Source organism: Thunnus thynnus, chromosome 8 (assembly GCF_963924715.1).
Source record: "Thunnus thynnus chromosome 8, fThuThy2.1, whole genome shotgun sequence".
NCBI lineage: Eukaryota > Metazoa > Chordata > Actinopteri > Scombriformes > Scombridae > Thunnus > Thunnus thynnus.
Window position 1 is genome coordinate 10231952 of NC_089524.1, and position 26027 is coordinate 10257978.

At 39.9% G+C, this 26027-nt stretch overlaps 1 protein-coding gene across 3 annotated transcripts in view; it reads left to right on the forward strand.

The window, feature by feature from the left end:
- The window catches only part of ror1 (receptor tyrosine kinase-like orphan receptor 1), a 136805-nt gene that overhangs the window by 96828 nt on the left and 13950 nt on the right, over nt 1–26027 (forward strand). For all 3 annotated transcript variants that reach the window (XM_067596428.1, XM_067596431.1, XM_067596429.1), the window contains 3 exons: nt 3435–3725; nt 4017–4050; nt 25158–25285. In XM_067596428.1, the coding sequence (XP_067452529.1) occupies nt 3435–3725; nt 4017–4050; nt 25158–25285 (453 nt within the window). The remainder of the gene's footprint in view (nt 1–3434; nt 3726–4016; nt 4051–25157; nt 25286–26027) is intronic.

Sequence of the window (26027 nt, forward strand, 5' to 3'; positions counted from 1 at the left end):
TTTCGTTGGAGTCGACCAATGTGAAAAATTCAATGTAAACAACACAGCAGAGTAAATTTTAATGAGACGTTTTTGCTGGGCAACGTTGGTGAAAGGGCTAATGCATCCTACCTTAAGGAACATAGTCATGTCCTCCAAGTCAGTACTCCTACAGTTGTCTCATGACATTTAAAGTGGTTACAAATGGTAACATAATCAGACTGGACAGATTAAATTGAAACATAAAGCAAAACACAAAGTAGCAGAGTAAACAACTTATGAAATGAAACAAGTGACACAAATGAACTGCAGTCAATATTTCACTTAATTCAGTCTCTCTCTCACACTCACACACGTTACATTTTATGCTTCTTAATTTATGATCATATCAGATTTTTACCTGGTTGTCAATTATGTACAACCCATTACACCACCTATTACGTTTTATTATCAAATTTTCCCTTGAAAATCCATTTACAAGGCTCATTAAAGCAAAGAGAAAACACAGGAGTCTGTGTCTGACCAGTAAAGATGATTTAAGTGTTTGTGTGTCTTGCTGTCTGGAGAAAAATAAACCCAACACAACAAAACCAAACATTGGAAGTTTCTTGGTATCCAAGCTTTGCGAAAGGGCAGTCACACAATAATAAATTGTGTTTATTTACACATGGTGTCCATATGATGTAATGCAAGAGCATCCCCCCAACACACACCTAAGTGAGATATCATTTTTATGGCATACACATGTGCAAGGGAGTGGAGGAGAAAATAAATAGGGGAGAGATGGGAAAGTGGAAAGGGATGGTCCATTTCTCTGCAGTAGTAAACCATTTCATTGTTATTGGTAGCAATGTAGTGATTTCGCTAAAACGCTGATATCATTTTTATTGATAATTTGAACATTGATTCGCCGGAGGTTTTCTTGTCTCCAGTGCTGTAACATGGAAAAAAAAAACAGGACTGTACAAATAAGGGAGACAGTTATGTGTGGAGAGAAAGGAGGACAGATAAAAAGTGGGTGAGGGAAGAATGGCGGTGGTGGGAGTCTCCTCATATTGTCACACACTTGTTAGTACCACATCGCTGTGTTAAACCTGGGGTTTCAGGGGAGAGCAGTGTGAGAGTGTGTTTGACAGTCCAACAATCACACACACCAAGGCTATATGCCAAGACAAATGTGCCGTCTTTTCTGTTTCACAAACACTTTGCGCACCTCATGACAATATGTTAGGAGTCAAATGACCTGGTGACCGAGAATAGCCAAGTAAGAATAGTGAGTAAGATAGCTGTTTGTTGCAACGGCTCTAAGGTTAAGAACAATTATAAAATGACACATCAGTGGTATACACATATGATCTTCTGTCATGGCGCAGGTAGAACTCAGTTGCAGACATCAAAGATAGGATGTGAGCCTTACCTGAGCTCCGGTGAGTCTGACTTGTTCCCTGCGCTGTTGCGTCAGTCAAGCTGGATGGCGGTGTTCTCTTATGCCCCACCTGTGCACTGACTGCTCACAGCTCAGCGTTATTATTCGTTATCCATCTAGGTCTCAACAAAGGAGTTATTCGGTATTCTGCAGCACACCCATCTTTCTTGCATTGGAGTTAACTCTTAACTCTGACCCGCCTTCTTGACGATCAGTAACCAATCAATAGGAAAATGCCATCATCACTTGCTCTTTTATATTATCTCATTTAGAGACATTGTTAGGAGAACAGTTCAAACTAAATCAAACTTTGACCTCAACAAATCAGCTTCCTCACAAATAGATAGATGTTTTAAGGCCTTTCTTTTCCCTTAATCCGGCTTCTCAGACAGCATTTGCATTCTCGACTACCTGACAGACTTAATTCAGGGAAGAAAAGCTGACTTGAAAAGGCAGGTTCATACCAATTATTATAGGAATGATGCAGAATTAACCTTTCAACAAAAAACTGAAGATTAATTGATTTTAATTGACTGAAAGTTATTTGTTGTTCCTAACAGAATTATTACAGTAAATACTGGTGGTGATTGTATTTTGATTATTGGACATTTTATCCTGCTGACATGCAATTTTTTAACTTTACTGCAAATGGTTTTAAAATGACTACAGTATGTAATGGCAAAGAGCATCAAAACGTTTAAGAGACACAATGTCAAAATTCAGAAACTTCAGGGAGCAATAAAACTATTGGTTAGAATCTGCAAGTCACATTCCCAGTATTGCATAACACATAAAACCTTAAACTGTATTTACACTGAACAACAGAGGAGAGACAGAGTAAGACAGATAGCAGCTCTGTAGAAGACAGCAATGTCCTTGTAGGGAAAACCCTTGATGGGAAAAAAGACTTGGCTACTGTGAGATGTTTTTGAATAAGTTATGAGTTCAATCAACTCTCTGTTCCTAACCTTTCCATGTGATTTCATCAGACAAACAGATTTCTCAAAATATAGACATTTTATGAGAAATGTCAAATAACATGTCGGAGAGTTCGGTCATATTAAAAGTCCAGCGCAGAGATGCCTTAACTAATGAATTTGCATGGCATAGTAAATGTTTTAGTGTGGGTGCGCTTGAATATATAAGTGTGTTCCTCTATATTTACTCATCAGCCTCTCTATTCACACACACTGAAGTTTGTCTGACTAGTATTTGAGATTCCCCTGTATGTACTTTTCCTCCTTTGTTTGTTTTGGCCAGTTTGTGTGACCAGAAGCATTTCTGCATACCTAAGATGGGTTTTGGGGTTGAGGGAACTTTCCAGAGGTTTTTCATGACATAAACACCAATGTTTTTCCTGCACATTAAACTCTTAGGTGGCCCTCCAGATTGTTTTCTTCTAACTACCTCGAGGAAAAATGTTGCCCTTGAGATAACCATGTAAAAATGTTGTGCTGTTTTTTTTTCCAACACCTTCTGAACTCATCAGCGTCACAGCGGGGCATCACACAGTGGGTTCTGATTGCCTTGTTTTCTCCTCGAGATTTTTTTTTCTTCTTCAAAGTCAAAAGTCTTTACTCATCAAGCAGGTGATGTTGCCTCATAAGCTCCTACACAAGCCAGGGGAAAACCCTCTGGCATCCTACAACCCTGATGAAAAGTGAAATTAGGTGTCACCACAGTGGCAACCACAAAATAACTTGCAAAACCAAGACTTTGAATATGTGTGTCTGAAAACATTGAGTTGTTTTACCACTATTTTCTTGTACAGCAGCATGTTTTTTTAGAAATGTCTGGCATTGATATTTTACAGTAAGTGTTGTTTGATTTATGTCTTAGTTCTTTTCCTTGTGTAATAAAATCTCTTCCTTCTCATTTTGTCTTCCTCTCACTCCTGATGCTTTTTCTTCCTACTCCTCTTCTTTTCACTCCTTTTCCTGACTCTCTCCATCCTCCCCTGCTCTCTTTACCTCCTACCCCCACCTCCTATTTATTCCTGTCATCTGTTCTACACTGCTCTGTCTCCCAGGGTCCTTCTTTATCCGTCTTGATGCTCCTATGAACAACATCACCACCTCTCTGGGCCAAACAGCTGAGCTCCTCTGCCGCGTGTCTGGCAACCCTCAGCCCACCGTGCGCTGGCTGAAGAATGACGCCCCTGTGGTACAGGAGCCACGACGGGTCTCCTACAGGTCCACGCCGTTTGGATCACGCCTCCGCATCCGCAACCTGGACACCACCGACACGGGCTATTTCCAGTGTGTAGCCACCAACACCCAGGGTACAGTGTCCACGACAGGTGTGCTGTTCGTCAAATTCGGTAAGAAGAGTTGTGTGACAGTAGCATCTACACAATCTAAGCCAAGCCAAGCCTTTTAAAGACTTACTGGCATGCAGATGTCACAATGAACTGGCTTTATGACAAGTGTTTGACGCACTTTGTGTGACAAAGAATTACAATCTTTTCTTATTCATCATTTCCTACCAGAGATCTGGCTCCTCTTAGCAACACTGCTGATTCTTGCTTATAGCTGGCAGCTTGCGGAGAGAAAAATCTGGGAACAATATTGTTTATCCTGTATTTAAAAAATCCCCTTGTCTTCTTTTCCAGATCCACTCCCTACACCTCTTGCAGGAAGGCCAACGTAAGTTTCTTATCCTATAACTAGTTTTCTTTCCTCTTACAGTCTATCAATGCTGTACTTACTGCGCCAATTTTGTGAGCGCTGTTTACATGTCTATTCCAGATCCTACAAGGATCTTGCCTTGTTGATGCGTAAGTCGAATGTGTTAAAATAAGACAAGAGGAAAGGATCTCCAGCTGCAAATCACAGCTTGTATGTTGAAAATTTGGTGAAACGAGGCCCTGGATCACAGAGAGACAGAGCGAGAGAGAGCGAGAGAGAATAAACAAAGTAATCATGATTTTCTATCTGTACTGATAATCGTTTTAGGCCTGTTTATACTTCTTATAGTAGTTTACTGTCTGCTAGCGTAGTTAGAGCCAGCCTAAAAAGTACTATACAGCATATTCATTGAGTAATTACTCACAGAATATGAAGGGCGGGTCTGTAATTTTCCATTTTTATTGGTGCAGGTCTCAGTGTGGCTAAATGAATATTTAATATGAGCCTTTAAATCTCTGCTGGTTTGATCTAGTACACCGCTGTCACTGCCCAACCATCACAGCTCACATGGTTCACATTTGAATATTCTGTGTATGAACACTGTGCTGTGGACCACAGTTGGAATGTAGACTGTTGGGCAGTAACAACTTTATGCACTAATCACAAATTGGGGCTTAAAGCAGATGTTGACATAAAGCGCCTATTAGACACACAACAGAAAACAGGACGTGACTTAAAATGTGAACAAATTCAAAACATGTGCTATTAATTTCATTTAAGGGTAATAACGATGCATTCATCAGATTTCAGGACTATAATTACATTATCATAATTAAGAGTGAATGTCTTGTGTCTACTGGTGAGTTTAGTTGATTAACTGAAGTCTCCTTAAAAATATTGCTGCCTGAAACAAGCAGTGTAGAAAAATTACCCACATCTGTCTGTGTGGTTTTTGTTATGTAACATTTTATAGTTACCCAATTAGCTGCCAGCTGTTTGAATGTACAGCAAATCCAACCGCAGTTCTGATCTCGTAACATGAACATGTATATGAATGTAAGGGGGGCCTTGAGAGTAGCAAATAAAACCAAACGATACAAAATATTTTCAGAAAGAATCAAGAAATACACTCCACTAAAACATTTTCATGTTCTTTGGCGATCGTAACGCTGCTGCCCAAATCAAAAATTGTGTCTGAGTCTGGCTAGCTTCCTTTGCTTTGTTTAGATGTCTCCCCAGCGTTATGGGATAAAACTCTATGAACTTTCTCAGCTCATTTGATTCTCGCAGGATCAAAGGAGCTAAGCTGGATGATTTTCCCCAATGACATTATGGGAAGGCTCACTGCCATGTTCCATGCAGCGTTCTGTGAATCAAAACTGCTGGCACAAAGTGGGTAACAGACACTTACTAAATCCACTCACACACAGACAAATACGTGCACAGTCACACACATTTGAACATGTACGCATGCTCTTTCTCAAACATCTGTTTCTACCACTCCTTTGTTTACATGTTTTTAATTTTTCCTGAACGACTAAATTACAGCTTGTTTCTTAGATGAGACAGTTGGCTCACGATGCAGTTTTCTCTCGGGAGTTATCAATAGAATTGAAAGCGAATGTGGCATCAGAGCCAGCAAAGTGAAGATATTGGAAATAAACTAAACTGCGAAATGAGTGAAGGAGGATGTGATTTTGGCAAAGTTACTGAACATGTTGAAAGAAGAGATTAACATGATGACATTGCCTTGATCTGTGTTTGATAATTTTGTAAACCTATTACTCATATTAGAGGGAAGATATTGCAACAATCTAATAAAAAGAAAACTGATAATTGTTAACTTCGTCACTGCTTATAGCTACTCTTTCGGGATATTTTAAGTCTATATGTGCTTTCTTAAAGTCCATGCACACCTGTAAGCTTTTGTGTAGATTTGTGTTTTTCCAGTGAAAACTTTGGATTCTCTTGTACCTTTTTCAAGAATTAAAAAAAAAACAACCTTTCTTCTTCATGGCCTTGATGCATGAGGTACATTTCGAGGCCATGACGGTTTATAAAAGGCTTCAAATGATCAACTAGTGATAAAATAACGTATTTCCATAAATGAATTATGTTTCTTTTAGAGCCCTTCCGATAGAGAAATTATATGCATCGTACATATCGACCAACTTAATACAGATATATCATAACGGTGTGTATGTTGTCTGAAAAATAGCAAGAAATTGCCGTACATAAACGCCAAAGATATGTTTTAAGTGATTTAGAAACTGAAATATCAGTATCTGCCTCAAAGAATCCAGTATCAGTCAGGCTGTAGTTTCTTTAATTGGACCTAGTACCATGGAAATCACCACGATGGGACTTTTTGTACAGCAAGAATTATATTTGTGGGTTTTTGTGCAAGGCAAGCACTCAACGGCCGACGTTCCAGCTCAATCCCACAGAAGCTTCTTGTCCGGTCGTCAGGGCTGCTCCAGATGTAGCATTAGAAAGATTAAAACTTGTTAAGGCACATTTGCTTCAACACGCCAGATGCTAAATTCTACTTTGCAAGTTCAAATAAATTAAGTTCCCCTTATTTTTTTTCCAGCCAACTTGTAAAGGAAAGTGTTGCAGCGGAGCGAAGAACAGCATGAGATCTTGAGTCTCATTATAGTCATTGCAGAATTCATTTAAACGGACAGGGGCCTCCTTTGACAGCGGCGGAGCTGCGGTGATGGTGGGCTGATCGTCACTGCTGCTCATCATTAGTGTCACGGGCAACTTATTAGATGTAAAGTAGGGTGGCAGGCGTCAAGAAGACAAGGTCACCTAATGATGACACGCGATGAACTGTGTACCGCTTACCTCATGCTGCAGCTGTCTGAGCGTCAAAACTTCTCCTCCTTGACTCAACGTTTTCGGAAAGACATCTGGCACAGAAGCTTGTCAGTTTAAGTGAAATTTATTCATTTTCGTTCCACTATTTTTTTGTGTCTCCCTCTCTCTCTCTCTCTCTCTCTCCTCCAACCTCTACATATGCAGCAGAGAGGGTTACAGAGAGCACAGTGGCTTCCGTTTTCTTGGGATAAATTACCCACAAATATTACTCACAAATTGGGGGGGAAAAATTCTTGCCACCCACCTTGTTGAACCTGAACATAACATGAACTTCATTTCCTCCGTGTTGTCTTTGCTTCGCTCTGTGCTCTGATTTCCATCACCTCCACGTCGGGCTTAAGTATACACTGTGGTGTGTGGGACATTACAGTATGTGTGTGTTCTTATGTATCCCGAGGGTTGGGGTTTTTGAGAGTAGCCACAGGCAAACTCAAAGCTGACAGGCCAGAGGTCTAAACTACAATCCAGACAGCCCGTGTCCAGCTTCGCTACCCAAGACCTTAGTATAAAACTACAGCAGAGCAGAAATATAAGAAGGAGGTGACAGGAGGATGATTGAGATAGAGAGAGAAAGAGAGAAGAGATGGTGGAAAGTTTGAGGCAGGAACTTTTCCTTTAGTGAAGTCATTTTTAGATTTGAAAGTATTCCTTGCAGAGCTGGTTTTAAAAAATTTTGGGGCTCAACCAAGGCAAGTCTCAAGTCATTTAAGACAAATCCAAGACAAGTGATAAGTTTTCATAAGCAAATGAGCTGTATTAATGGTGTTTTTTTTAAAATTGGTACACACCAAGTTCTTTCAATGCAGCAGCCTCATGATTAAATAAGTAAGGATTTTACCAGGTCAAAACATGAAGATGTAAGGAAAAACTTAGGGCTGCAACTAATGATCATTTTCGTTACAGATAAATCTACGTAAAATTATTTTGTTTATGAAATCATAGAAAATAGTGAAAAACTGGCTTTTATAAGTAACAAGGTCACAGTAATGTCTTCAATTTGCTTGTTTTGGCTAAGAGCCTAAAATGTTAAGATAGTCAATTCAGCAAATCATCACATTTTAGAAGCTAGAACCAGCGAATGTTTTGAGTTTTTTGCTTGAAAAATGTGGAGTAATTTGCTGTTGGACAAATCAGTCAACTGGCTAATCGTTGCAGCTCTAGAATAGTTTGACACTTTGGGAAATAAGCTTATTCGCCTTTTCGTCAATCAATATTTGTCCATTAAATATGACACTGTAACCAGCAGGTGGTTAACTTAGCTCAGCATAACGACTTGAAACCAGGGAAACAGCTAGCCTGGCTCATTCCAAAAGTAAAAAAATCTGCTCACAACCACTGCAAAAGCTCGCAAAAGCAAGTAAGGTCTTGTTTGTTTAAACCATACAAAAACTAAATTGTAAAAATGGCACGCTGTGGTTTTATGGGGGGTTATGTGGTGTACTGTTTCTTGGCCAGGAACTACTTTAAGTCCATGCTAGTTGCTTTGCTACCTCACACTGACCACAAGACTTCAGGAAGTTAACTGCACCTGGCCAAGAAATAGATATGAGAGTGGTAATGATCTTTTCATCTAACTCTCAGCAAGAAAGCCAAAAATCATGTTTCCCAAAAGTCAACTCTCAACTTCTAATTTTTGTGACTTGAAGGGAAACTTCAGTATTTTTCAACCTGGACCCTATTTTCCCATCTCTTTGTGTCTAAGCCTGTCAGTGGAAAAAAACAAGCACTTTTAGTGGATGCACATTGACAGTGTGCAATTGCCTCGTCAGATAACTGGACTAATTTAAAAAATTGTTGTCCCCATTAGTCAAGTAGACACAAAAAGATGGGAAAATAGGGTCCAGGTTGAAAAATACTGAAGTTTCGCTTTAAGCCTGATTCAAGTCCAAGTCTAGAGCCTTGCATCTACAGCTGAGTCCAGTTAATGTCCAGTCCAAAGTTCATCAATATGCCAGCAGTTATCGTAAACTAAGAGACAGACAAGGGCTTCTACTCTACACCCGCCCATGCTCTTTCTCTTTATCCTCCTCCCTCCATCTTCCTCCTCCTTCCCTCTTCTCTCCTCCTCGGAGATGTTTTCATAGAGCCAGAACAAACACAGGGTGAGGGGAAAAAGTCTCACCTGCCAAAATTAGACCCCCTAACTTTCTCCCCCTCTCTCTTTCTCTCTCCGCACCCTGCCACACTTCCTTCACTCGCAGAAAAAAAGAACATGATGGAGACGGCGGGAGGGTGAGGGGAGTGAAAGAAAAACAGTGTTAGCAGAGTAGGAGGAGGATGGTACCATTAACACTCAGGGTTGCATGTTGTTCTTTGATTCCTGGGTTTTGCAGGGTTGGCGGCGTTCAGGTGTGATTAGCCGTGTGAGCCGACAGGAGGTTTAGCTTGTAAGCTCAGATCAGAGGCAGTTAATAACTCCTAACTGAGGCCTACGTGCAAACTGCCCACACTCTGACAGAGCAGGCCTAAAACTGTCCATGTCAGACGCAATTATACACTTCCCTCTTCTTTTTTATCTCTCTTTCCTTTCGGTCTGTTTTCTTTTTTCTTAGTCATTTTTTGCAAGCGAATTAATCAGTTAGATTAAATACAGTTGCATCAGACACATGTGAAACAGGCAGGCAGAAACTGAACTGTAAATTTCTTTTATAAGTTCTTCAGTTCTTTCATTAGTTTTTTTTTTTCTTTCATTGTTAGATCCAATTGAATTAATCACAGAAAACCAATAAAACTGTTCCAAAACAAAGACAGAAATTTATCAGAATCTAACAACACATGGTGTACAGTTTGCTTTTTTATTCCTTAAAATTTTGACCTACTGGATATAAAAGTTTTGAATCTGACAGCAGCGATAAACGGACGGATCCCAGAGTCTCTGTCTGTGTTTATAATAGAGGGGTTTTCTCCCTGTTTGAAAAGATTAATACCACTACACCGTGGCTGTCAAGGCCGTTTAAATTTCTCAAAACTTTCCTCACCACTTTTCTCTCAGCGCTGGCAAAAAAAAAAAAAAAAAAAAAAAAGAAATTACAAAAATAGCTGCGTTTTTTTTTTTTCTTTCCCTTTTCCCTCCACTGCGCCTCTCTGCTTTCTCCTCTGTCCACTCTGCACTTGAGAATAAAGGAGACAGTTTTAACAAAGAACAGATTCTCTCAGCCCTGTTTTTACTGGCTTCTTTTTTGTCTCTGCTCTAACCTTTCTGCTCCTTGCTTATTTTCAATCTTCCTGTCATTTGCTTCAACTCATTTCCCTTTTAAAAGAATTGATGGCCGAAAGCATTCGCCTCCTCATTACTCAACTTCAAACACCGAAAGACCTTATTTGACGAATATTTTACTCTCAAATTAAAGCCACTTTTGACAATAAATAGAACAATTGAAAAGCTCTGGTTTGTTAATGATTAGATTTATGTGTGTATATGTATTTGATCATAGTCTTCAAATAACTATGTAATACAGTAAGACCTTTATTTACATTTAGGCACCTATAATTTTGTAATTAATTTCCCAGTTGAGAACTTGTTTAGGTGTAATTTGACGACTCAGTGTAATTACTCTAATCAGGTTTGTTTAACTGTTACCTTGCATGTGTGTTTATACTGTAAAACCTTGCCCGCAACTTGTATGTATCTATATATACTGTATATCTGTGTGTGTGTGTGGTGTGAAGCTAGAAACTAACCAACACACGGCAAATGGCTCCGTAATTAGCCAGCCGTCAACACTGGATTAAATTGTCCTTGGAGCTGACGTGACAAGGACTGCGAGGTGTTCACTGCCATCAGCCCGCTGGCAATCTAGTCGAAGCATCAAAGAGTTAAAAGGAGGGAGTAATTTGACTTTGTGTAGACAGGACTGTAGCGTGTGTGTGTGTGTGTGTGTCTTACCCACAGCGGTGCATGAGTTGATTGACAAATTAGTTTAAGGAAGTAGTTTCCAAAATGTGTAATGACTTGAAGATGTCACACAAAGTTGATCTCGAAGCTTTGCTCAGGCTTGCTCACAGGTATTAGGTGCTAAAATATGTGTGTACCGTACTCATAATAGTTTGATTGATATCCTGAAATTTATGTTTTTCTTCAACATCTACAGCTGTTGTGAAAGGTTTGTACTTACAACGTCTGTGTAATTAGCATCTGATTTATTAAGATGGCAGGTAGTTATACAATCACTGTGCCGTGCTGCCTGCAAGGTTCCACGTTTGTAGGAGGATAAAAAAAAGGAGCCGTTTAGGGGTTTTGTCTGGCAAACATCAGCTTCCAAAGCCATCATTAATGATTTAACAACATGTCCAAACATTTACTAAAACTGCAATTGAGGTTTTAACTCAGAACAATATTTAGAACATCTCTTAAAGATATTTTGCTATCAGCTATATCTGGCATTGTCTCTCTCAGATATTGAAAAGATATAGACCGACAGACTAACACTGGTGTCGCCACAAGATAAATGTCTTATAAATATAGTGCAGTCGCCATCGTGAGTTAGCTGCACAGTGAACGTCACGTTCAAGTTTAATCAGCACATGTGCACAGCTCCCTGTCTGCTCTTGGAGTCTACAACTATTGTCAAAAATTGTTTTCATGTATTGACTGTTTTTCATACAGTGCAGCTCCTTTGCTTTCTATAAAATACAGGTTAATTTTATTTTCCGCACCACAGCCTTCTTAATGTATCTGCACACATTTTTTTAAGGAATGAGACATTTCCACACAGAACCAACCCTTGCAAGTTGCAGGACACTTACTACATCTCTTCCTAATATTCCCATGATCCTTCTTTGAATGCAAGAGGTGCATGTGTGTACTAACATCACTTTAGATGGTGTCTTAAATGTGCCTCCCTATTGTAGGTGCAGAATCTGAAATGAAGCACAAAACTTGATATGGCCCTGCATGTCCTGCTTAAGGACAGTGGAGCCAGAGAGATATGCAGGTTTGAACCCAAGCCCACTGGTTAAAAAACACTCTTCCATCTCATTCCACCACTCGGCTGCCCTCAGCATACAGCACATGCTGTTTTTGGTCACAATAGGCTCTTAGCTCAGACTGTGAACTAGCCCATGTTCTGTTGAGAAACTGTGGATTTTGGTTTCACTTCTCCTCACCTCGGTGCCAGTGTCAACACTGCTGTGGTTCTCCGATACTGGCCAGGATTGATGATGATTTGCTCCATACCACAAGCATTGCACCCATTCAGACTGAGGGGTTGACAGGCCCACTCAGTTTTTGGATGCACTACTCCTCTGCCACATACTGATCCACTTCAACACTCTACATCAGACTAACACAAGGGTTCTGCTAAACTTATTTCAATTTGGGATACTGTTAAAAAAATATGTCTCTCTCTTTGGAACTCATCAGGCTTTGTACCAGTGGAGTTTTTTCAGCTTAGTTTAACAGCCGCTGCAGTATCCCCATTATAGCTTCGTAGTGCTGTTAACTGCCAAACATGGAAAATGGATTAAACCTGTGTGGGAAAAGGTAAAAAAAAAAAAAAAAAAATAGGGAGAGGGAATTCTGTCTGTGTTTGCATTTATTTTTGGACAGGGTTTCAATGATTGGATGTGTATGTATGCCACCACTATGTGTATATAGTTCGTGATACATAAGGAAAAACAAAGACAGTCTACTGAGACTTTTTTCAACTCTGTCCTCTACTTTTCACGTCCGGAGTAGACTGGGGCTTTTTTTTTTTTTTTTTCTGTTTCACAAGACTTTCACCCACACACGCAGTCACACAAATGTGCATGCTTGCAGTCCTACATAAAACACAGAGTCTAAGAACTGCACACGCAGTTACTCTTACAAACCCTATCTCTTGCACGTGTTTAGTTAAGCCCTCGGCGGGGCTTAATTGCCGTCTTGTTGTGGATTCTTTTTAGCGCAGTGCTGATTGATTGGGGATCAGGGCCCTAATATGACTCATCAGGGACAGGGCCTTTGACATGACCTGGTCCCTGGGCACCACCACTATTTGAAACCAGAGATCCCACCACAGCCCCCCCCCCCCTCTCCCTCCACAAGCCTGGATGCCTCTCTGCTAAATGCTGCCCAGATCAGGGGGCTTCACACACATACAGGCAGGCACATGTGAACACACACACACACACACATGTGGGGAACCATAATCAGCCATTAAAACAATTATTACATTATCAGGTGTTAGGTAAGGTATAAGTCTCTCTTTACACTCTTTAGATCAAGAGGTTCATACACAACTCATTATGAACGAGGCTTTCACACTCAGCTTGGACAGGGCCCACCTCCTGTTTCCTGTTTCCCAGAATCCCCTGTGTCTGTCTGTTGGTGATCCTGTTGGCAGGTCTGGTCAAGGTCAGGTCTGGTAAAGTCTGTGGTTCAACAAAAAGTGTGTGCGTGTGTGTGTGTCTGTGTGAATCATAGTTTCTCCCTAAGGGTTACAAGGCCTAGATGGGGTATGTGGGGTTTCCCTGAACTCTGCCCTAAACCTCCCATGAACACACACACACACACACACACAGTCCCGAACAGAAAAAAAAACACATACATGCAGACAAGTATGCACAGAGAGTGTTCTTTCTTTGCCCTCGGTGGTGCTGGTGAAGTGTATGAGAGAAACAGAGGGAGACACAGCCCGCTTCAAGTATTTCAAGGTATAAATAGAGGCTTTTGTTTGCAGTTTGGTCATGTATCCTGCAAGCCTGAGCCAGAGGATGTTTGGTAATTTGTAGAACTTAACTAGATCAATGCAGTTTGATGTAGGGAGTGTTGATAAAGGTTACCCTTTTACCCTTTTTTTTCAGCTGAGCTCCTTTTATCAATCAGTTTTGTATTTATTTGACCTGGCGCTTATCAAATTGCACGCATATGACTTGGAGGCATTTAGGGTTTAGCTCCCACCTCTTCTCACGTAAATATTTATCTAGACCACATTGAAAAATCTGGGTGATAGGTCTGAGAGTATGTGTTTGGCCTTTGTACCAGCTGAATAATGTGTTGTTTATTCATGTTTGTTTTTAAGAGCTCAAGAGCCTGTAAATTATCTTTATAATGGAAGATTATCAGAAAGGTTGTGAGTGTACAGTATGCGTGTGTATATGCATTTAGATGTCTGTTTTCAGGCTTGTATGTAATTTTATCCATTTGTTGAGAACTATCCAGGTTTGTGTGTTTTGAGTCCTCCCTGTAATTTTTTCACAAAAGTCTCACTTGTTGCACCACAAGTTATCTTTGGCTACATTCACATTACATGCTAAAGCAGCACGAATCTGATTTCTTTGCCTCAAAGTGACACAGATCTGTTTTTTTTTTCCATTGAAGTAGTTTCATGGAAAATCTTTAATTAAACAAAAGTCTCAATCAAGGCTTCTGATTTAAAGACTTCTTTATTACATGGGCATGGAAAGCAGTACATCAGTGCAAGCTTGTGTGAAACTGATGTCACACAGGAGCCCTTTTTTATAACAATCACTTCTTAGATTCAGGATCATCAAATTTTCCTTAAACGAGACAAAGAACATGATCTGGAGAGACATCTACTCAAGACAAAACAATGTGATTACAGTATAAAAAGGTCATAGATCATAAAATCGGTGTATAAGTCAATTACTTCAGTTACATAGGTGTTTAATAGACATTATACATAGTTTAACAATTCTTTTTATGTTGTATTGGTCAGTTGTTCAGTAAATTTCCACTGCAGTGTAAAGAAGCCAAATCAGATTGTTTCATATCAGATCTGAGTCTCTTGCATACGTGGTCCAAGATCTGATTCATATCTGATCTCTAGCTGTCCAAGCGCTGTCAGAACACTCAGATAAGTGTTCATGTTTTTTTTTGTTTTTTGTTAAACATCTCACTTTCCTGCACATATCGCCTGTCGTCATCGTTCAGTGTTGGCACCTCACAGCCTGGTAACAGTAAACACGGAGGAGGAAAAACAACAGCAACAGGTCAACGGAGAGACGAGGAAGTTTCGAATTTGTTTGACATTCATGGAGAAGCTTCTATTCAAGACAAACCGGAAGGAACTTATCGTAACCGAACGCTAGCACATCCATGCCATCCGCCTTTTATGATTTGACTGTCGCACAAATCACATTATTGTTGTTATCGTTGTATGCATGTGTGGCAGTTTAGGTATTCACACCAGAGCCGGATACATGTCACTTACAAAACGCGGTTGTGATCAGATTTGAGCATTAAGACGTGTAATAGTGAACACAGCCTTTGAGCCAGGGATTAATGTCACTAATATAACTGCGACTGTGATCTTCAGTGTGCACCAGGAGTCATTTTCTTATGAAATGTTGTGACTTCCCTTTCTGTTGTGCCCACATTTCTTCAGCGTGCTTCGGCTTAATGAGGTGATATCCGCTTATTTTTTCCACAGTCCTCAGAGACATCAGGCGACATGCCTGAATTCACTGAACGTCAGATGTGGGTTTTATGTGAGGACAGGGAAAGTAATTATTGTAGTGATACCAAAAGCAGAGGAACAGTGTATAAGTCATAAGTAGTCATCAATAAGTCATCAGTAAATCTTGCAGCTGCATCGCATTCAACAAGGTTACTGTCATTGGATCACTGCAGGAAGAGTAACCAAGAGTTTAACTTTGAGATACATTTTCCACTGATTTATACCTGAAAACATAACTGAAAAATGCTGAATTGGACAAAGACGTAATGAAGGATACTGTCAACAGCTGTTTAACAGCTTTGTAAAAATGATCCTTTGTTTATGCTTTAACAAGTCTTTAAGCCCTTTTTATTAGTTTTCTGCGTCCTACATACGCCTTTTTACAGCAGAGTGTGTAAAGAGGGATTATTTATGGACTCAGTGTTTTCCTTCCCGACAATACAGAGCCTTTAGTGACTCTTAATCGTTCTCATCAAGGATTATTCCACTTTCGTCAGGAAGCCGTGCTTGTGTTTAAACGTGTGTATTCTTGTTCCTTCAGCTCCGTCAGTAGCCAGTCAGCCAAAACATGTGTCCTCCTGTCTTTTTTAAGTGTCTGCCTTTGTGTGTTCAGATTGGGATCTGGGATCTAGGCAATAAGCTGTCGTAAATCATGCAGGAAAGTGTGTGTGTGTGTGTGTGTGTGTGTGTGTGGAGAGAGAGAGGGTTACATGCTGTCTAAATCACAGAAGTAGCTTCGCTCTCGGCTATCTCTTTCCCCCTGTTCTTTCTTTTGTGCTCTTTGCTTTTCCTGTTATTATTATTTCCACACGGATGTTTTGGAGTCAGTTCAAGGAACACTATTAAGAAAACCGAAGACAGGAATTTTTATAGCAACAAAAATGGAAAACAAAAATGAAGTTTATAAAACTGCTCCAGGGGGGAAAAATACTTCTTATAAAATAGATTTTGAAGTACTATACCCTTTTGTATTGATTGTCTGTAAAGCCATGATAAAAAGATCCATACCGCTAGTTTCAGTCAGATTTTTGCGGCACCTCGTCACCTGTAAATTATGATAAATGCACAGTACCAAAATAAAAAGATTTTTTTAGATCTCCTAACTGTTTCCAGTCCTCAGTCTCCCTGTTTTCCTCAATTATCACCCAACCTCTTTCTCTTTTTCTCCCTGAGTTACACTTTTCTCTCCCTCCTCTTTCACTTTTTACTTTTTTTTTTTTTTCACTTTCCGAGGCTTTCTGTGCTCTATCTAACTGTGTCATTTGTTTTCAGGGATCTCTACACCCAGTGGGTCAGTCATTAGTCAAACCAAAACTTCTCCTCCTCTAATTCTCCTCTTTAGTAATGGATTTTACTGCGTAACCCCTGTGCTCCATTTATTTGTGTGTGTATGTGTCTGTATAAACACCATTGGGTTTATGTTAGGTTTTAGGAGACATATTTGCCCTCCTGTCTTGCCAAATTGACAGGCAGATTGACACCTCCCCCTCCCCCCTATCAGGACCTCCTGATACCATGCACTCCTTAGGGGAAGTGATGTCACCAGGTCAGGAGCGTTGTGAGGAGTGACAGGATTGATGTAGGGTCCCTCCCTGCATGTCGAATCACCATGTATGTGTTAACCCTATTATTAAAACTCTTTAGCTTCATTCATAGCCCTGACTTCCAACCTGTGTGGGCAAAGTCTAGGCCCTACAACAAATTCTTCAGCAGAGTGCAGTCCAACACGTCAAGCGCCAGCATATACAGTATATCTGGGAGTCATTCTGAGCCCTGTTTTAGATAAGATTGGTATCCAAGTTACATTCAGTGAAATGTTAACATAAATAAATGTTTACTTTCTATCTCACATCAAGAGTAATTCAACCATTGGCAATTTCATAACGCTTTACTGTTCTAACAAACCACGGCTTGTTATGTCTTTCTGGGAAAATTCCTCAGACTCATTGGAAGTCATGCATTTTACATTTTTTTGGCAGCAGGAACACTTGCTTGTTTGAAATATGAACAAGAACTGTATATTTAGCATTAGCGGAGATAGCCAGCGTGACTAAAGGACGTTTTCAGACCGACATTAGCGCCGCGTGAAAAAACACATCCTCGTCATTCATTTCAATGAGACCACCCCATTGACACAGTGGGGGTTTTGATGCACAGGGCTTCTGCAAAAAGGTTAAACCTGGCTTAAATCCCGCTACAATGCAATGCAATATTGTCCAAGAAGCACTGCACTGGCCAGTCAACTATATTTTTGTAAATTTGTAACACATTATTCTACTGTTTACCTCGTGATCATTAATGCAAAGGATAAAATTAGTTTTAAAATCTTGTCTGCTTGTATTACAAGCTGCTGTGCAGTGTTATGTTGTCTGATAAGCCTTCAAACTAATGGACCTATTACTCAAATAAGACTTTGTGGATTGTATTTCAACTCCTCACCAGTATCTGTAGCAGCTTGTCCACACCAGTGCAGCCCCTTTGCATTTTTTAGGCACACTAGCAGCATGGCTACATGTTGGTACAACGGTCCGTCCACAACTTTAATCCAGCCTGAATAACTATTGGATGGATTACCATTTTGTAATTTTTGTGTAGACATTTATGATCCCCAGATGATGAATGCTACTGACTTTGGTGACCTCCTAATGTTTCCTCAACTGCCAAAATGATGTTGACATTTGTGTTTTAAAGTGAAAGGTCTCAACAACTATCGGATGGATTGTCATAAAATTTGGTACAGACATTCAAGTCCATTCCAGGATGAATTGAAATAACTTTTCATCTAGCGCCATCATCAGGTCAACATTGTAATTAGTCCAATAGTTTGGCTATCACCAAATACCCACAAGACTAACAACAACGAACTAACAACAATTAGCAAACATTAACATGCTAAAAAGCTAAATTAAAATGATGAGCCTGGTAAACATTATACATACTTAACTTGCTAGCATGCTAACATGCTGACATTTAGCTCAAAGCACAAAAATCCACTTATCATCAAAGATGTTGCCCCACTGAAAAAAATCTTCATGATTCCTTTGATCTCTACTAAAGAGCTGTTGATCAGATGTGACCATTTTTAATATATTTTACTAGAAGAAAATACTCCAACTTAAATCTGTCCTTGGTGTCCTCTCTTCCCCATCTCTTACATTTACATTCTTGCTTCCCTCCTTTGCCAGTACGCTCTGAATCTCTCCGTCCTTCCTTCTGACAGAAGTCTCTATTGTTGCAGTCAGTAAGCAGTAGTAACACGAGGACCCAGGAGGGCCTTTTCATTCTCCATTGTATCCTAATGCAGCGCCTCAGTTGCCCTTGCTCGCTGTTCATTCCCACTGCGGTCACGGGCCACTGGCAGCCACAGACCCCAATCAACCTCAGCCTCTGGTGGCCGTTTTGGCTCCCTGTCAGTGAGAGATCATTACACACTGCAACCACATACGCATTCTACAATTCTCCTATGGTAATGAAGTTACACTGTCCATGAGCCGTATAGAGAGCCCAAAAACAGCCCTACAGTCATTGTTGATCATTGCGAAATATCATTATGCAATTCACCAGCATTGCACAGATAAAACTTTGGCAACATTCAAAATTTATGTTTTAGCTGAGTACTAATTCTGTGGTACCTTTTCATAATTGTGAACAGTCAGAATAATTCTGAACAGATTTTGTTTTCTGATCTTTTTTATCGTGTATGTCAGACTTACTTCGAGTGAGGCAATGCAGTCTCTTGAGGACAGCGGCCATGCGATTATCCATTGTTTTCTTCTTCTCATCTTCTCTGTCCATCCGTTCCTTTCCAGACCCACAAGTGTCCTTGATTTGTTGTTGGACACCCTCCCTATAATACTGTACACGCACACCATGTCACACACAAACACATACATTCACAAACACCCTCTAAAAAGGCACAAGGGAGTAGTATCCCAGTGAGTCATTGAGCTCAAAAACATATTGAAATCCAAGTCATGAGCTGTTTTGGATGTCATCCCTTCCATACGTCACCTAATCTTACCAACTCCAGCAGGTTCATTGCAAAATCATACAGATTTTCATGCAGAAAATCACTTCTGCATTCATTCTTTTCAATTTTACATTATTGCAAAATCATACAGAAATACATTGACACACTCATCACTCGTCACAACCACTAACTACAAATCAGACTTAAACAGACTGTGGTATTCTGTAGGTCTTTTACCTTAAACAACTTACTTTACATCACTACTAACCATTTTGCAGAACATGCTGCTGTATTTTAGAAATTTTGGATGCACTCTGTTAATTGCTTTACATTAATTTTCCTTTGATAATCGGCAGACATAAAACTTGCCTGAGATGTGCAATTTATCATGTTGAAAATCAATTCTGCATTCATTTTTGTCAGTGTTAGATTATTGCTGTATCGTAAAGCTTGTAAAGTTGAAGTGCAGATTGATTGATTTGAAAAGTATGAACTGCAATCTGCACTAATATTTGATTTGAATAGTGTATGGAAATCAGTGGAAACCAATGACTGCCTGGAACAGTAGGAAAAAACACACTGAAAAAAAGTATACATTGTGAATTTGAAAATAATTGGTTGCAAAAAATATACATGATTTATTTGAGCTTATTTTATTCATTTTAGTGGTTAATTTGTTAGAGACGAGGCCCAACAACAGAACAATATGAGCTGTAAATGAGCCAGAGTTATCCAACAAAACAACTTTTTATCTGTTGTCCATGTACAGATTTTAAAGAGGCACCCTTAAAATAGAATGAAATAACAAGATAGTAAAGTACTCATAAAATTTGTGGTTTATAAGTTAAAACATTGGTTTGGTCCTTTAAAAAAAAACACACACACTTCCTGATTTGTGTTGAATAGCACCCTCAGATCCCCGAAATTTCTGCCAGGTCATTGTTGTTCCAAAAGTCACCACAGTTCATAGATGAGCTTCCAAACATCTGAAAGCTGTGAGGAAATTTGGATATTTGGGGTTGCTGTCTGGCACCGAAACAAAACCAGGGAGTGTGTCTTTAAAAAACACATATAGCACAAGCGGAGGGGCATCCCCAATCAGGATACAACAGCTGTGACCTCATGGTGCCGGCAGCTCATCTCCTCTTCACTCAGCACCCACAGCAGCTCCTGGAAACGAAACCCTGAAATCTAAAATGTCATCGGGATCCGCCCCTCGCCTCCTCACCCTTAAATCCCATCTTTTCTATATCCCCTCCAACAAAGAGTGTTGAGTTTCACATCCTCTTAACCCCAAAACTCAACACAAACCCTTCATCCCAACCCACAGCTTCTTGATGAGGAATACCCAAGTTTACATGCCCAAGACTTAAAGATTTCTTCCATAATCAAAACCTCAACCAGAGTGTAGGCCCAACAATGAAACCCTAAGCAAGTTTATTTATTCTGGAATAAGCAGAGCATGTGGTACAGAGGATGTTCCACACAAGTGTTTTTGAAGATGCAAATATTTTGAATATTTTCAAAAGGTTAAAAAGGCCACCCCTTAAAGTTTTGATGAATTGAGAAAGTAATGCATTCAAAATACTATCAGGAGTTGTTCAGTCTGAGCTGTACATACAGTAATTCCCTTTTTCTTTTGCACCTTCTGCATCCTAACAATAATGGCTTGAAAATATAGATTTTTCAAGTCCAGCAGTGGAGTTTGGACAGATCACACAGACTGACAATGAAACTAATAAAAGAACTGTCGGGGTTTTGCCGCAGCATAAACCAGCATGCCACTAGCTTTGCCCAAAAGCCGACGCTTGTTTCTGACGTCGTTGAGTTTGTGGACTTTTTTTTCATTTCTGTTTGATCCTCTGACTGTCTCGGTGGAAGGATTGAAACAGTTGAAACTGAAGAAGAGTCATCTTTGCAGGAGAGAGCCTCATGTTGAGAGAGAGGTGGAGGGAAAGTTGGAGGTGGAGTGGGGAGTGTTGGCAGATCCTGCGGAGGTAGGGAAAGACTTGACATTTTGATCGATTATGATATTTGCAGGAATCCAGTCCATTTTGTCCTTTGCGCCAAATCGCACATCTTTCTGAAGATGATTAAGTGCAGAGTTGACTCTCAATGAATCATTCATTTTTGTGGGTTTGAACATTCAACCTCCCCAACTTTAAAAAACTCTCCCTTTCCTGTTAGTGTTATATTTGTCATCAGTCATAAACTCTTAACGTTTCTCACTGGGGTCAAGAAAGTGTACGTGTGTCTGTTCCTGTGTTAAAACATTTTTATTCAAGTGAAATCTACTTTCAAATTTTCTGTTTTTATAAGGTTGCAGCCAAAACACACACACACACAAAAAAAATGGCTTGATTCATCATGTCAACAGTTTCTGGTTTATCAGTTAAAGATCTGAGCCTCCTTTGTGTACCCATACATTTGTGTATATGAGAAAGTGAACAGGACAATATACAAACTAGTGCTTGTCTTTTTGTATGTTTATATGCTGGAGTTTTGTGTGAGCTCTAGACCTACAGTTAAATAAATACTCGCTCATGTGTGTAATTATATACTGTTGGTGCTTTGCAGATATGTTGCCAGTTTGTTTTTGTTTTGTTTTTTTGTAAAATTTTTTTACAAATGATTTCTGGCTGAGTTTCCCTTTTTTGTATTTATCTAGTTCAACTATCCTTGACCTATTTATTTCTGCTTCTATTTATGTGCCTTTTTGATATGTTTAGGGTGTTGCCATTTTATAAATATTGCCTAACTTGTCTTGTTGTCTTAATTTCTATAAATAATCAAACCAAGAGGACCTGAGTTAAAAGTTTCAACTTTTCATATTTTACTTTCTCCATACTTCTTCACTGGTTTGCTTGCTTACATCTCTTTCTTAAATTAAAAAAAAATGCAATAAAATTCTGCATACTATGTGTACAGTTTTAGAAGAAAAAACCTTATCACCATCCTTCAGGATGTATTAAAAAGCTTTGTCCCCCTTCTCTGAACAGCCAATATTTAGGCTGTCTTAAGCAATGGAGCTGCAGTCTTGGTTTCACTGGCACCACCCAGGTGTGAATGCATGTAACCATATGGATGTGAATCAGGGTGGTGCTGGAAAAAGAGCATGGCTGCTTAGCAAGCACTTCCCTCAATAAATAATGAGGTTGGAAAAAATTTAATTGGACAATGAATCAATGTCCTCAATACCTTGTTTAGGTTCTGTGGTGAGGCTGGCCTTTCTGTTTAGATCTGGATTATAGATCGGGTCTCAGAGGGAAAAGCCTCTCCTTGTAATTAACTATTATAAAACATTACACAGAGGGCCCGTGGCGTTGGTGTGTAAAATAAAAGGCTTGAACAGCCATCCACTGTTTACACAAATAGCAACCGCATTTGGCTCACCCTGCCTGGGATAGCTGACATGCACAAAAACACACACAGACGCGCACACAGAAATAAATGGAAGCACAAAGACAAAACTAGAAACCCTCAGATGTCTCACAGCCACTGGGTTTTTGTAGATGTGTCTTTCCTTTCCATTTATCTTCTTAGCCATGTTTGTAAGTTATTGCTACTTCACAGAACAGGATACAGACACTTTCCAACTGCGCTGTTGCATGAATTCCTCTCAGACTCGGCTTTCAATCTAAGTGGAGTTGGAAAAGAGTGAAAGAAATTAAAATATAGAAAGCAGTGAGGGGCGATTTGTGATTTGGGCTGAGCTGGTTTGGTTGAGGCTGTTTGGACCGGTTCAGAGTTGTAATTTGCCCGGCGGGGATCTGGCTGCATTGTGGTGTATCGTCTGCTCTCCCTTGTCATTTACTTGTCTGTGTGTGGCTTGATGTTAGAGGGGATGTGTGTGTCCACCATCCTCTGTGACGCACAACCAAACTGCCCTGGACACACTCCAGCCTTCACCCTGTATCTTGTGTGTTTGTGTGTGTGTGTGTGTGTGTTTGCTTTTAGCTCCCTTTTTCATATTCTGGTTCATTACATCCAGAATGTAACAGCCCAATCAATCAACTATCCCTCAAATCATTCATCTACTGCATAGTGTGGCAGCTTTTTTATTGCAAGACTCTCCCCTTACAGCTACACTGCCAGACATGATTTTCACCTAAAGAGATGAAGCTCTTTGCCAAAGGAAAAATATCTGAAGATGTAGCAGTTTGGGAGTTTGTGGCTTGATGAAGGGGTGCTAAGCCGTCTGCAGGCACACCGCAACATGAACTCATTATTACTGATTTCCACATTTTAGTAGGAAATTACATATTTGGAGGATAAAATCTGCTTAAACCTGTATTAAGCTATAAATGTAATGTTACCATATCTCTGTGGAATCGGCAGTATATAGACCATTGCCCTGTAGTTCTGTGTGTGTGTCTGTGTGTGTGTGTGTGTGTCCATGTCTGGAAAGCCCATTTAGATTTGTAAAGACGGGGGTAGAGGGAGAGAGCTGACCTTGGCCCTTCAGTCACTTAACACTCCTCAGAGAGAGGGAACCTAATGACCCTATACTCACACCATGCTTACACACCCTCAGCGTTACTAAGGCGATATGATTTGTGTTTTTGTGCCGCCATGGATGTCCATGCATTTACATGTGCACGCCTGCACTATTGTCACCCTGTTTTTTGTGGAGTAATTAGTGCAATGGACACATTGTTACGTCGCTTGTTAACTACCTGACTCTCACCAGCAAAGAGGCAGCAGACATGATTGGATGCGAATGAAGCATAAAGCCTCAAGAGACTCTATTTTACAGTTGGACACGATGTGAAATGAAGCAGTGCGTTACTGTTTTTCATAAAATGGAAGCAATACATCGATGTATCAAAGGACAAAGTAGAACATGTATATTAAATTACCAACAAACAAACTTGTTAGTCTCTGTGTTAATATTAAAAACAGCTCTTTCAGAGGCAAATGTCATGTTTGGAGTGTTTGGAGTGCTTCTTTTTGGCATCAGTTGAGCAGCAGTGTGTGTAAAGTATGAGGATGATCAGCCAATAACTACAATATGGTTCTTTTGTGCTTAGTTTTGTGTGTGTTTGTGTGTGAGTGCATGCGCAGTGGCATCGTGCACTAACCCTATATATTGTGGTTGTGCCTAGTCTTAAAGTCCCCATATGGCACGACTTAAAGCACATGACACAGTGATCTCACACTGAGCGAATAGCCCGCTAGTCAGCATGTGGTTTGTGTGTGTGTGTGTGTGTGTGTGTGTATGTGTGTGTATGTGAAATGAGAGAGGTGAGAGATTGAAGCAGAACAAGGAAGCAGGAGAGAGATAAATGGATTTAAAAAGACGGGTGAGAACGGAGAATGAATATGTAAACTATGAAAGGGCCAAAAAATCAAGAGTCACTGAAGGAAGTTAAAGTTGTATAGTTGTGAAAACATAATCATCAACCCCTTTCTCTCTCTTTCTCTCTGTGTGTGCATATGTTTCAGATTATGGCTCATGATGACAACTCTCTGCCATAAACAGGAATAAAGTCAAACAGCCAAAAATTCATTCTTAAAAGATCTATGCCATGAACAGGGACGTGTGTGTGTGTGTGTGTGTGTGTGTGTGTTTTAGATCTTTGAGTGTGTGTGACATATCTTTATCCAAGCAAAGGCAGACCTCTTGTTTTAGGACCAGCAACAAGAAACAGCCTTTCCCTCCACAGAAGTGCAACAAGTCGGTTTTGTGTCATATTCAAACAAAGCCTGACCTCTAGTGGCGTTTCTGTGTATTGCAGCATTTTTGTGCATCTGTATCTATCTGCAGATGTCTTCCAGTTGTACAAATATTGCAGAAATACGGTATGTGTTGATATTGTCGAGATACCTGTAAACAGACTTTAAATTCTCCGATGTCTCTCTGTATGTCTCAGGGACGATTTCGATGAAGAGGGATTCTGCCAGCCGTACAGAGGCATCGCCTGCGCCCGCTTCATCGGTAACCGCAGCATCTTCGTGGACTCGTTGCAGATGCAGGGCGAGATCGAGACCCAGATCACAGGTGAGAAACAGGAGATGCATTTGAATGTGTTTGACCCCTTTCCTGCAAAAAAAACCAAAAAACATTATCCTTACGCTTAAAAATATCTCAGGAATGGTCCAAAAATACCTATAAATGTACAGTGGATGGCTTTCACTCATAATATACATTTTCTTCATATACATTCTCTATTCAAAGTTTCATATTATGCACAAATGTCTACTGAGCGTTTGGTGATTATTCAGACATAGTTTGGACACATTCATTTCAGATTTATACATTTATTTATAATTATAATAAATGCATCAACAAAGCCTTATATCTCTTTAAGGACAAAGTCGACAGGGAAAAACTTTCATGCAGCGAGTTCACTAGTTCAACCAGCATTTAGCAGTTCTGCCTTGATTAGAAAAACCCTGCAAACGTTTGTCTTCATAACCTGTTAACAGGCTGATATAGCATCTTTGTAAAGTTTAACTGTCTGCATACACTAAATCAATCAAAATCTTTTGCTAATGCGGACTGTTTAGAACCTTAATTAATATCTGGTAGAAAAGCAAACAGGACATCAGTCAAGGAGTTCAAAGTAAGTTCAGCAGCGGTACCACTCTGTATAGCGCACACATGGCCCACATACCGCTTCAGTCTCTTACACACGTCTGCGTCTCTGCTTTCCATGTTTTGTTTTGCGTGTTTGCATGCATATATGAGAGGTCCATTTAATGTGTATGTTATTGATTACATCCGCACAGCTGTCAGCTGT